The 13,647-nt window shown below is 41.0% G+C and overlaps 2 protein-coding genes across 2 annotated transcripts in view; both read left to right on the top strand.

The window, feature by feature from the left end:
- The window catches only part of LOC121377078, a 58,240-nt gene that overhangs the window by 7,102 nt on the left and 37,491 nt on the right, over positions 1-13,647 (top strand). The gene's annotated exons all lie outside the window — the stretch shown is intronic.
- LOC121377847 (mucin-2-like) lies at positions 25-10,270 on the top strand. The gene is made up of 3 exons (XM_041505944.1): positions 25-76; positions 639-920; positions 8,502-10,270. The coding sequence occupies exons 1-3, from the start codon at positions 25-27 to the stop codon at positions 10,268-10,270; spliced, it is 2,103 nt and encodes a 700-aa protein (XP_041361878.1).

Raw genomic sequence — 13,647 nt, 5'->3', positions numbered from 1 at the left:
TGCCAAAGTTCAGCAACCAGGCAGATGCAGGCTACGGTGTTGGAAGACCTGCTCAATATACCTGAAAATATTACAGGTATGGAACCTTCAGTTAGTAAATGGAACACAAGTATAGGAAAACAAAGTATTGGTAAGCCACTTGCATTGGGAATTGATCCCAAGTTGAAGGCCAAAATATGGGCAAATGAGTATGTGGATATGGGTGCATTAATCAGCCAACATACATTGAAAGAAAGATACTCCATGTCATAAACAGGTGGAGGTATCACGTTTGTTAAACAAAACCCCACTGAGTATAAATTTGAATCTGACGCCCACTGGTTGACAGCTTTTCACATATTTATGGGGATATATTGTAAACGGCACTCACGGGAAGCATCACAGTTGATGAAATATGCACTTACAGTGCAAAAGCTTGCGCAGCAGGCATGCGATTCAGCGGCTCTTAATTATGACCGCTCTTTCAGGCAATGGAGAGAGCTTTCTCCCACAGATTTACCCTGGGAACAGATAAATATTGAACATTATCAGGAAGCATTGGCAATGGGCCTATCATTTAAAGCCAAGTCTGTGTCAAAAGGGGTATTTCAGCAAGCTATTAAAGCTAAATCCAGTACAGATGAGAAATACTGTTTCAGTTTTATCAACACGAAAGGAATATGTAGCAGGAGAGCACAGTGCTCCTTTCGACACATCTGTCAGCGGTGCCAAGGATCTCATAGCAGACGGTGTTGTCCTCTCAAACAGTCAGCAACAGTCTCCGGAAATGAGAAATCTGGATACCACTACTAGAAACGATCAGGACCTAATAACTCCAGTGGATCCTAAAATATTAAAGTTTTGGCTACATGGATACGTGACAGAAGATAAAACATTTTTATTACAAGGATTTACATTTGGTTTTAAAATTCCTTTCCAGGGTAAAAGGACATTTATGTCAAGTAAAAATCTAAAATATGCTTTGACCAACTCAGACATTTTACAACAAAATTAAAAGCAGGACGAGTCTCAGGACCATTTCAGTCTATTCCATTTCCAAATTTTCAAAGTTCTCCATTGGGTCTAGTTCCTAAAAAGCAACCAGGGAAATATATAATTATACATCACTTGTCATTTCCAGAAGGTTCCTCAATAAATGATGGTATACCTCATGATTTATGTGCAGTCAGATATCAAACATTAGATGATGCAGTACGGTTGATAACAAAATGCGGAAAAGAAGCATTACTAGCTAAAACAGATATCGAGAATGATTTCAAAAACATCCCAATTCACCCATTAGATCATGAATTATTAGGTTTTACTATTAATGGCTTATTCTACTTTGATAAAACACTTCCAATGGGTTTAAGTTTTTCTTGTAAATTATTTGAATTGTTTAGCTCGGCAATTCCTTGGGTTATGGATCATCATTTTGAAGCAGAATGTTGTGTACATGTATTAGATGATTTTCTGTTTATTGGAGCCCAAAATGCAAACTCTTGTCAAAACAGTTTGCAGAATGTTATGCAAATTGCAAAGAACATAGGTATCCCTATTAAACAGGAAAACAACCTGTTTACCCAACCACCACGATAACCTTTTTAGGTTTAAAAATTGATTAAATTGCTATGGTTTTGGGAGAATGTTTCACGACAAATGGTTTACAGGTTCTTGGCAGGGAGAATTGTTATCAGTTCATATTACAGTGAAAGAGCTATTTCCAATTGCATTGGCTTTGGAATTGTAGTCTCAACACTTGAAAAATAGATGCATCAATTTCTACTCAGATAATATGGCAGTGGTCTATATTATCAATAAGCAAACATCCAAAGATCCTACTGTTATGAAATTAGTGCGTCGTTTTATGATACAAGTGTTGAAACATAATATTCTGTTCAAAGCTACACATATTCCAGGTGTTAAAAATATTGGGGCTGATCAACTTTCTCGTTCACTCATTCAGGAATTCAAGGAAACATTTCCACACATGGAATTGATCCCAACAGAGGTCCCAGTCAGGCTGATCACTCTTTAGAAACATTAGCAGGTGATATTTTACAAGCTGCTTTGTCGCAGTCTTCAAGGAGTTCATACAGACATGTTTTTTCTATGTACAAACAGTTTTTATCCAAACATTTTCCTACAAAACCTATTTTACCAGCTACATTAGAACAAGTTTCTCTTTTTATTGCAATATGCTTTAGAGACAAAATGGCTGCAGCAACAGTTTCTACATACATATCTGCACTCGGATATATCTTTAAACTGGGTGGATTTCCTGATGTGACACAGCATTTTATCATTCGCAAAATGCTGCAAGGATTAAAAAAACTTCGAAATTCTGGAGATACACGTTTACCAATTACACCGAAGATTTTAAAGAATTTGATTACATCACTTGATCATGTGTGCCAATCACTTTCCAGAAAACGATGCTCAGAGCCATGCACTTACTAGCATTTCACGCATTTCTAAGAGTGGGAGAAATCACTAGTTCCAGGGCAGCAGCTCATAACATTGGTATGCAAGACATAACATTCTCTTTTGATCAGGATGTTCCTACTTCCCTTGAGCTACGAATGCAGCACTTCAAACATAGTGCCGGGAAGCATATACCTACTGTGATTTTGAATAAGAATACATCTCAATCTGTCCTGTGCCCAATACAGGCTTTGTGGGAATTCATCCAAATACGAGGAATGCACCAGGCCCATTATTTGCTCTAGCAGATGGCTCACCTGTTTCGCCAACAAATGAATCTATCATTGATCTGGAGTGGACTTAGCACAGAGCATTATAAAAGTCATAGCTTTCGAATAGGTGCAGCAACCACAGCAGCTATGATGGGTATTCCAGATGAAAAAATTCAACAAATGAGAAGGTGGCATTCCAATGCTTTCAAAAAGTGCATTCGGGTACCTGCATTACAATTGTAGGTGCTAACGCACCACTATGGGTGATATTATACAGAAATATCAATGATAGGTAAATATGTGGAATTATGGAAACAGGGGCAATTGTGCTTAGGTGTAGTAGTCATGGGGACAAAGGCCTCTGACTAAAATGAATTGAGTATTCATATTGTATTTGCGTGAACCATGGGGACAAGGGCCTCTGACAAACATGAATTTGTGTATTCATAATTTATTGGCTTAAATCATGGACGTCATGGGGACAAGGGCCTCTGACAACCACAATTTTATAATAGTGCATTCTGCTTGACCCATGAAGTCCTGGGGACATGGTCTTCTTGTAACTATGCATTTGCGAATTCATGATATATTTTGTTTGAAACATTTGCGTCATGGGGACAAGGGCCTCTGACAAACATAATTTTCTGTATCATAATATTTATGTTTGCATACATGTCAGGGGTATAATGGCCTCTGACTATGGTGTGGGTTTTTTGTTGTTTTTTTGTAGTTTTTTTGGATTTTTTATGGATTATAATGTGTTTTGCTTCATAGAAATAAAAACCCTGCCAAACAGGTTATATTTGTTAACGAATTGTTAGGTTATACAATGTGTTGGATGGGGTTATTGCGATGTTCACAATATGGTGACGTATAATGTTGCCCACATCTTTGATGACATGGTAATAAGCCAATTTTATCAGTGATAATATTGTTATTTTTTTTTATTAATTACATATATATTGTGATGTAACTAGTTAGATATGTATATGAATATGTCAGTTCTCGTCATTTATTATGTCACCAATAAATGGCCTTTTTTAATTCAACTAGCTGTTCATGCATTTTATTCTAGTTAGTCATCAAACTTAGCAAAACATTGTAACAGGTTGACATAAAATGTTATTTAATGCAGTTAAATATATTTATGAAAAGACAACTCGTCCTATTTCTTCAAACTCACGGTCATGGTTCTTGATCAAAGATCTAATAGAGGGCGCTATTAAGTAAAACAATTTGGTAATTGGTATTAATCAACGAATATTCCATTAAATAACCCTCCATCCCACCCAATACACTGAGTTGTATAATTTTTGTTCACTAGTAGAGTTTTCGTCTTCCGCTTATTTTGAATATTCAACAGTATGACATTAGTTCTTAAGAGCCTTTTTTCAATTCAACTAGCTGCTCATGTAGTTTATTCTAGTTAGTCATCAAACTTAGCAAAACATTTTAACAGCTGGTGAACTTATGCCAGTTACGGATCACTTTGTCCAGTTCCGGATAACATAGTGGGTTACCCAAGCAAAACCACAATTTCCAACATATTAGCATTTCGTTACGTGGATATTTCCTACCTAACATATTATATGGTCATTTGAATATTTATGAGATCCGAACACCCGATGACGGCCCTGCAGTGACACATTCTGAAATCGATGGAAAACCAACAATGGCTTCACATGATGTCAAGTTGTCTGTGTTAAATAGATAATAATACATGAGTGGCCGTTAGATACAATTTATCTTACAACGAGTTGTTTTAAAATGTATCTAACGAGCGAAAGCGAGTTCGATACGTTTTTAAACAACGAGTTGTGAGATAAATGGTATCTAACGGACACGAATGCATTATTCTATTTCTTACATATCCTCAAAACCAGGTTTTAAGCACATTTTAACATATTTTTCGACTAAAAATATTTCCAATCCTTTGCACTTGTAGCTAACAGACGCATGATTGTCAGGCTTACTATAAGTCACAGTCTAATTAATTTCCCTCGTGTTGTTTTTCATTAAATATGTGGCATTGGCGACCTGGTCATCACCTAGGAGCAGCCAATCGTAGGTCTTGAAAATTGTTAATACACGTACCTGTGTTAAGTGTGTGTTATCATAAACAAAGAATGATGTTCTCACCAACGGGTAAGAAAAACAATAAAAACAATTGTGACGTACAAATATATACAATCCTTATTATCTTCATTTTGTACTTTCCACAGCGTAATGTTTACTGTGTCTTTTTTGTCTAAAAATAGATATAGACATGACCTGTCCTGTCTGTCCTGACACTGTTGAAGATGAATTACATTTTATTTATGTATATTGTATAATGATTTAAGAATCAAATATCTGCCAGACTTAAAATGACTGGGTTTTTTCTGACTATAAAAAGTAATGTTTGTAAATGGAAATTAAGTAAATTTGTTTGTAATGCTTTGAGAGCTTCATGACTATTTAGGGCATAATATCATTGTGTTTCGTTGTTAACTATAAGGATTTATCACAAAATTTGGATTTATAGACGAGACGAAGTCGAGTCCCTAAATCAAAACATTGTGTGATAAATCCTAATAGTTAACAACGAAACACAGTGATATTATCCCTATTCTAATACTACACCTATTAGAACTATCTGTAAGCAATTTTATTGTATTTTTATTAAAGAAATCCCATATATTACGATATTCAATGAAAACGCTTGTAGTAAGTAAAAACATGACGTTTCTTTCTTTCTTTTCTTTGACATGACGTCACTAACGTAGGAGCGAAGCAAAGGCAAATTTATTAGTATTGTAGTCTGTATTTTGAACATGATTTATTGTAATATAGGATACACTAAAAATACATTTTCGTTTGCTGTTAATTTTTGTTGCAAAACGTGTGCATATGATTGGACTTTACATTTGTGAAGCCGTGTTTCAACACCATATAGAATTATTTCAAGAAATTGGGTGTTTTTACTACTACTACTACTACTGCTACTACTGCTGCTGCTGCTGCTGCTGCTGCTGCTACTGCTGCTATTACTACAACTACTACTACTACTACTGGTGGTGATGGTGGTAGTGGTCATGGTGGGTTAGGGGTGGTGGTGGTGGTGATGGTAGTAGTGGTTGTGGTGGTTTTACTAGTAGTAGTAGTAGACCCCTAAAATATTCAAGTACCCACCCACACCTTTTCCTTATTTATTTATTTATTTATTTATTTTGTTCATTGGGTTGCCGTTTTGATGAGTTGGTCCACATATGTGTCCTTTATCTGTTAGTCCCTCCACCCAGCCACCCATCCCACACACCACACACACACCACACACATACCACATGCACCGCACACCACACCACACGCATACCACATACACCGCACACCACACCACACACACACACACCACACCACATACACCGCACACGCACGCACGCACACCACACACACCACACAAAACACACATACCACACACACATACCCAGGCACACATACCACACACACACCGCACGCACACACACACACACATGACAAACATACCACAAACACACCACACATACCACACACACACACATACCACACACACACCACACACACACATAAACACACACCACACAAACATACCACACACACAAACGCACATCACACACACACCACACTACACACACACCACACACACACACCAAAAACACACATACACATACACCACACATACCACACACACACACCACACACACACACACACCACCACCACCACCACCACACCACACATACACACACCACACACACAAACACACACTATTTCAGCCCAAGTTTCAAATACTATTTTCAACGACGGTCTAACAGTTTAAACTGTGGTGTAGTGGCCACGTTAAAGCCGTTAAAGTGCACAACCGGTAGAGCCGAGATGGGTTGTATTCCGTGAAGATAAACCTTGAGTATTCCGTGTGAACGAAAGGCGGGATGTAGTCCAGTGGTAAAGCGGTTGCTTGATGCGCGGTCGGTTTGGGATCGATCCCCGTCGGTGGTCCCATTGGGCTATTTCTAGTTCCAGCCAGTGTACCATAACTGGTATACCAAAGGCCGTGGTGTGTGCTATCCTGTCTGTGGTATGGTGAATATAAAAGATCCCTTACTACTAATGGAAATATTGTAGCGGATTTCCTCTCTATTACGGTGTCATTATGACCATATGTTAGACATCCAATTAATAAATCAATGTGCTCTAGTGGTGTCGTTGACCAAAAACAAACCGTTTTAACGAGTGAGAATCAGACTAGGATTTTAATCCAGGCATCATGGTTGGTGTAGTAGTACGGACGTGCCCATTCCAGGAGGGTACGAGAGTGTACGATCAATAAACAGGTACGTTCCAGAAAAGAGTAAAAGGGATCGACCCCGCTTTCCATTTCTTTTCGCAGTGTGTGTTCAATCTTCCAGCGCTAGTGCTGACGAAATGTAAATAACAGTGGCATTCTACAGAATGGCCGTCATGCTAGTCGCCGAACAGGTCGACTAAAATCAGTGAGGAAAAATAACAGTGGCGTTCTGCAGAATGGCCGTCATACTAGTCGCCGAACAGGTCGACTAAAATCAGTCAGGAAATAGAACAGTGGCGTTCTGCAGAATGGCCGTTATACTAGTCGCCGAACAGGTCGACGAAAATCAGTCAGCAAACAGCAAAATAATCTCACTAAAGGTAATCCACCCTAGTACTGCAGGGCTGTTGGAACGGAATGTCTGACGTGGGTGGAGCACAACTTGTGATGGGAGTGGCACAAGCCATATATTTTTTACGTTGCAAATTATATGTAAATTAATGAGATCAGCGAATTACTTAAATTTTATTTACACGACATTGTAATCAACGTATTAGTAAATAAATAACATGTCTTCGTTTTCCATTAGTAAGGCAGGACATTATATTGTGTATTAAGCAAGAACATATTTTTTGTATTAAGCAAGAACATATATTGTGTATTAACCAAGAACATATATTTTGTATTAACCAAGAACATATATTGTGTATTAAGTAAGAACATATATTGTGTATTAACCAAGAACATATATTGTGTATTAACCAAGAACATATATTGTGTATTAAGTAAGAACATATATTGTGTATTAAGCAAGAACATATATTTTGTATTAAGCAAGAACAGATATTGTGTATTAAACAAGAACATATATTGTGCATTAAACAAGAACATATATTGTGCATTAAACATGAACATATATTGTGTATTAAGCAAGAACATATTTTGTGTATTAAGCAAAAACCATTGTGCCACAATGTTCTGGCGACGGTGCAGGCGCGTTCTCGACCTCGTGCTGAAGCACATTTTCTTTTTTGTTTTCTTTGTATACATTTTCCGGGGTAGCATATCTCGACCCCCTATAAACTTTGCTCGTCTCAGTCAACCTCCCACCGGCCTCGGTGGCATCATTGTTAGGCTATAGATCTACAGGCTGGCAGGTACTGGGTTCGGATCCCAGTCGAGGCATGGGATTTTTAATCCAGATACCGACTCCAAACCCTGAGTGAGTGTTCCGCAAGGCTCAATGGGTAGGAGTAAACCACCAGTGATCCATAACTGGTTCAACAAAGGCCATGGTTTGTGCTATTCTGCCTGTGGGAAGTGCAAATAAAAGATCCCTTGTTGCCTGTCGTAAAAGAGTACCCTATGTGGCGATAGTGGGTTTACTCTAAAAAAACGTCCAATAGCCGATGATAAGATAAAAAATCAATGTGCTCTAGTGGCGTCGTTAAATAAAACAAACTTCTTCTTCTTCTTCGGTCAACCTCCCCACCCCCGGCTATAATAGCTGCACACACGCCTGCAGTGGCCCTCTGTACGTCTCAGTCAACCTCCCCACCCCCGGCTGTAATAGCTGCACACACGCCTGCAGTGGCCCTCTGTACGTCTCAGTCAACCTCCCCACCCCCGGCTGTAATAGCTGCACACACGCCTGCAGTGGCCCTCTGTACGTCTCAGTCAACCTCCCCACCCCCGGCTGTAATAGCTGCACACACGCCTGCAGTGGCCCTCTGTACGTCTCAGTCAACCTCCCCACCCCCGGCTATAATAGCTGCACACACGCCTGCAGTGGCCCTCTGTACGTCTCAGTCAACCTCCCCACCCCCGGCTATAATAGCTGCACACACGCCTGCAGTGGCCCTCTGTACGTCTCAGTCAACCTCCCCACCCCCGGCTTTAATAGCTGCACACTCGCCTGCAGTGGCCCTCTGTACGTCTCAGTCAACCTCCCCACCCCCGACTATAATAGCTGCACACACGCCTGCACTGGCGCTCTGTACGTCTCAGTCAACCTCCCCACCTCCGGCTATGATAGCTGCACACACGCCTGCAGTGGCCCTCTGTACGTCTCAGTCAACCTCCCCACCCCCGGCTATAATAGCTGCACACACGCCTGCAGTGGCCCTCTGTACCTCTCAGTCAACCTCCCCAGCCCCGACTATAATAGCTGCACACACGCCTGCAGTGGCCCTCTGTACGTCTCAGTCAACCTCCCCACCCCTGGCTATAATAGCTGCACACACGCCTGCAGTGGCCCTCTGTACGTCTCAGTCAACCTCCCCACCCCCGGCTATAATAGCTGCACACACGCCTGCAGTGGCCCTCTGTACGTCTCAGTCAAGCTCCCCACCCCCGGCTTTCATAGCTGCACACTCGCCTGCAGTGGCCCTCTGTACGTCTCAGTCAACCTCCCCACCTCCGGCTATGAAAGCTGCACACACGCCTGCAGTGGCCCTCTGTACGTCTCAGTCAACCTCCCCACCCCCGGCTATAATAGCTGCACACACGCCTGCAGTGGCCCTCTGTACGTCTCAGTCAACCTCCCCACCCCCGGCTATAATAGCTGCACACACGCCTGCATTGGCCCTCTGTACGTCTCAGTCAACCTCCCCACCCCCGGCTATAATAGCTGCACACACGCCTGCAGTGGCCCTCTGTACGTCTCAGTCAACCTCCCCAGCCCCGGCTATAATAGCTACACACACGCCTGCAGTGACCCTCTGTACGTCTCAGTCAACCTCCCCACCCCCGGCTATAATAGCTGCACACACGCCTGCAGTGGCCCTCTGTACGTCTCAGTCAACCTCCCCACCCCCGGCTATAGTAGCTGCACACTCGCCTGCAGTGGCCCTCTGTACGTCTCAGTCAACCTCCCCACCTCCGGCTATAATAGCTGCACACACGCCTGCAGTGGCCCTCTGTACGTCTCAGTCCACCTCCCCATCCCCAGCTATAATAGCTGCACACACGCCTGCAGTGGCCCTCTGTACGTCTCAGTCAACCTCCCCACCCCCGGCTATAATAGCTGCACACACGCCTGCAGTGGCCCTCTGTACGTCTCAGTCAACCTCCCCACCCCCGGCTATAATAGCTGCACACACGCCTGCAGTGGCCCTCTGTACGTCTCAGTCAACCTCCCCACCCCCGGCTATAATAGCTGCACACACGCCTGCAGTGGCCCTGTGTACGTCTCAGTCAACCTCCCCACCCCCGGCTATAATAGCTGCACACACGCCTGCAGTGGCCTGTGTACGGTGGCTCCGTGAAAAAAAGACATACAAAGGAAAACAATAACAACAAACGAACATTTTATTTTATTTTTAAAAAGCACACGCAGAGGCACATACACATATATGCACGCACATATACATGTATACATTCACATACATACACGCATGTACGCATATACCTACATACGTATCTACTTACATATACAGACACATGCTCGCGCGCACATACACATACATACATACAGACAGAGAGAGAGAGAGAGAGAGAGAGAGAGAGAGAGAGAGAGAGAGAGAGAGAGAGAGAGAGAGAGAGAGAGAGAGAATGACACAGACATTTGTTAATTGTCACATATGGTTTCAAAGGAAACTCACTATATCTTCCCATTAGCAAAGGGATCTTTTATATGCGCTTTATCACATACAGCACAGCGCATACCACGGTATTTGTTATAGCAGTCATGACGCGCTTGTGAGAGAATAGTGTGCAATATAATGCGCAGCATGCATATAGTGAATATTACAAGACTGACCGTTAGATACTATCTATCTTACGAGTTGTTTTAAAACGAGCGAAAGCGAGTTGGACTCGTTTTATGAACGGACATTGGTTTGCATTTACCATAGTTTGACACCCAATAGCCGATGTATTTTTCGTGCTGGGGTGTCGTTAAGCATTCATTCATTCATTCATTCGTTTTTGAACGAGTTATAAGATAAATGGCATCTAACGACACGAATGTAGTAGTTTATTTCTTACATATCCTCAAAAACAGGTTTTGAACACATTTAAATGTCTTTTTCCGATTGAAACTTTTTTACAGCCATTTCGCGTAATACTACTTTACACATCACATAGAGATAAATTTCAGGTTAAGTTATACGTCACGGTGTAATCGATTTCGGTCGTGCTTTTTTCATTGGATGGTATGGCACGAGGGACAAGGAACAGTCAATCGTATATATATTCAAGGGGCGGAAGGTAGCCCAGTGGTAAAGCAATCGCTTCATGCACGGTCGGTTTGGGATCGATCCCCGTCGGTGGGCCCGTTGGGCTAATTCTTGTTCCAGCCAGTGTACCACGACTGGTATATCAAAGGCCGTGGTATGTTCTATCCTGTCTGTGGGATGGTGCATATAAAAGATTCCTTGCTAACAAATGAACAATGTAGCTGGTTTTCTCTCTAAGACTATATGTCAAAATTTCCAATTGTTTGACATCCAATAGCCGATGATTGATGCATCAATGTGTTCTAGTGGTGTCGTTAAACAAAACAAACTTTAACTTTATATCTTCAAGTTATCACACGTATATGTGTTAACACTATGTGTTAAGTTATAAGGAATGATGTTCTCACCAGCGGATGTACACGAAACCGATCATGAATCTGTCACTCGTTTTTAAGCGAGTGTCGTTTGCTACTCAGACTGGTCAAAGTCCGTGGTATGTGATATAAAAGATCACTTGCTGCATTAGAAAAAAAGGTAGCGGGTTTCCTAAGGTGACTACGTGTTAAAATTGCCACATGTTAGACATCCAATAGCCAATTATTAATTAATCAATGTGCTCTATTTAAAACAAAACTTTTAAACTTGCTACTCAACGCTTTCCACATCATTCGTTTATTTAGCAAGGTGATATCTGATCTCGTGAAGCGCTAAATAAAATTAAACAAACGACAGCAAAACAGCTTATAGTAGGACACAGCGTATAGTAGAAAACAGCGTGTAGTAGAAAGCAGCGTATAGTAGAAAACAACGTATAGTAGGAAACGGAGTATAGTAGAAAACAGCGTATTAGTAGAAAACAACGTATTATTAGAAAACAACGTATAGTAGAAAACAACGTATAGTAGGAAACAACATATAGTAGGAAACAGTATATAGTAGAAAACAACGTATAATAGAAAACAGTGTATAGTACAAACCACGTATACCGTATAACCAGATATTTTTCATGGTTTGGGGTATAAAAACATTTCAAGGTTTCTTATTTTCGTTGTTTGCCAAATCTAAATTGAAAGTGATTTTATTTTTGAGTTTTAGCAAGTCTAGTTGCGAGAATACTAGCTATTGTTGATTAAAGTTTCACTTCGGCTGCCAGTTGTTCAATACTACCGACGTGTAAAGTTAAACAATAGAACATTCACCTGTAGCTTAATTGGCCACTGTGATACCCGGTATGCTATTCGACAGACAACTGATCACAGTCTTTGATTTTGTGTAAAGCCAATTACGACGTATGTGTGAACAAAGCACTTAAGGACGCCATGAAGTCTAATTTTACCACATGGTATTCAAAGCGGGTTTCCCTGGCTATGAAACACGGCGAAGTTGTAACTGACATTAAGATCGAAATGCGTACTTCGGCGATAAAACCAATTCATGCAAGGTGGATTATGAAAGTTATGGCAGAATTAAAAATACGCCAGGAAATGTTGAAATCTGCATTCATCCACCCCAGAATCTCTGATGCAGTACGGGCGGACATTGACAAAAACAATATACGAAATTTAAAAATATTTCATTATATTCTACAAACAGTGAGATTCACGCAATAACTTTTTAAACATTCTAACTTGTTGTTTTGACTATACTATTCTCTTGTCGTATCCGGTGGACTGCGCATGACAGGAAATAAAATGTTCCGGTAAATTGTCAGTGTGTTATGGTTTTCACAATAAATATTTTAGTTAGAATTTGTTGATTTTTTCAAATATTTTCAAGGATTTATATTTTCGAAGATGACTACTTACCCTCGAAACCCACGAAAATAAAAATCCTCGAAAATGTCCGGTTATACGGTAGTAGGAAACAGCGTATAGTAGGAAACAACGTATAGTAGAAAACAGCGTATAGTGGACAACAGCGTATAGTAGAAAACAGTGTATAGTAGAAAACAGCGTATAGTAGGAAACAACGTATAGTAAGAAAACAGCGTATAGTAAGAAAAGAAAAAAACGACAAAAGAGCGACGCCATTTGAGGACGGGACACTGTATTGGCCTCCCAAGTTTGAACGTCAGGTGACACGAATGTGACTTCACCCATCGTCAAATGAATCAACTTCAAACATAAGGTGAACACTTTCCAAATTTCGCAGAGGGGCATCATATTTAACAACGAACTACAAATTCCAGTACTAGATAAATGTAGATAAGATTTTAGGTGGCAAACCTTTTATAGCACGCCGGGTCCACCCCCCCCCCCATCCCACGGGTAAAAGGTAAATTAATAAATCCTAGTGCCCCATATACACTCCCCCAGTTTATATTATATGTATATGCACACCCTCTGAATAGGGGGTGGGGCGTAGCCCAGTGGTAAAGCGCTCGCTCGAAGCGCGGTCGTTCTGGGATTGATCTGGGACCGTCTGTGGACCCATTGGGCTATTTCTTGTTCTAGTCAGTGCATCACGACTAGCATATCAAAGGCCGTGGTATGT

This window comes from Gigantopelta aegis, chromosome 7 (genome assembly GCF_016097555.1).
Source record: "Gigantopelta aegis isolate Gae_Host chromosome 7, Gae_host_genome, whole genome shotgun sequence".
In the NCBI taxonomy this organism is placed as follows: domain Eukaryota; kingdom Metazoa; phylum Mollusca; class Gastropoda; order Neomphalida; family Peltospiridae; genus Gigantopelta; species Gigantopelta aegis.
Note: the sequence above shows the minus strand (reverse complement) of the source record. Positions and strands in the feature narration are given on the sequence as shown.

Bases quoted from the DNA above. Each gene is read 5' to 3' on its own strand.
- LOC121377847 (XM_041505944.1), top strand. From the start codon at position 25: ATGCAGGCTACGGTGTTGGAAGACCTGCTCAATATACCTGAAAATATT. The intron at 77-638 runs GTATGGAACCTT...ATACTGTTTCAG, and splicing joins TATACCTGAAAATATTACAG to TTTTATCAACACGAAAGGAA. The intron at 921-8,501 runs GTAAAAGGACAT...ACACGCCTGCAG, and splicing joins TTTTAAAATTCCTTTCCAGG to TGGCCCTCTGTACGTCTCAG.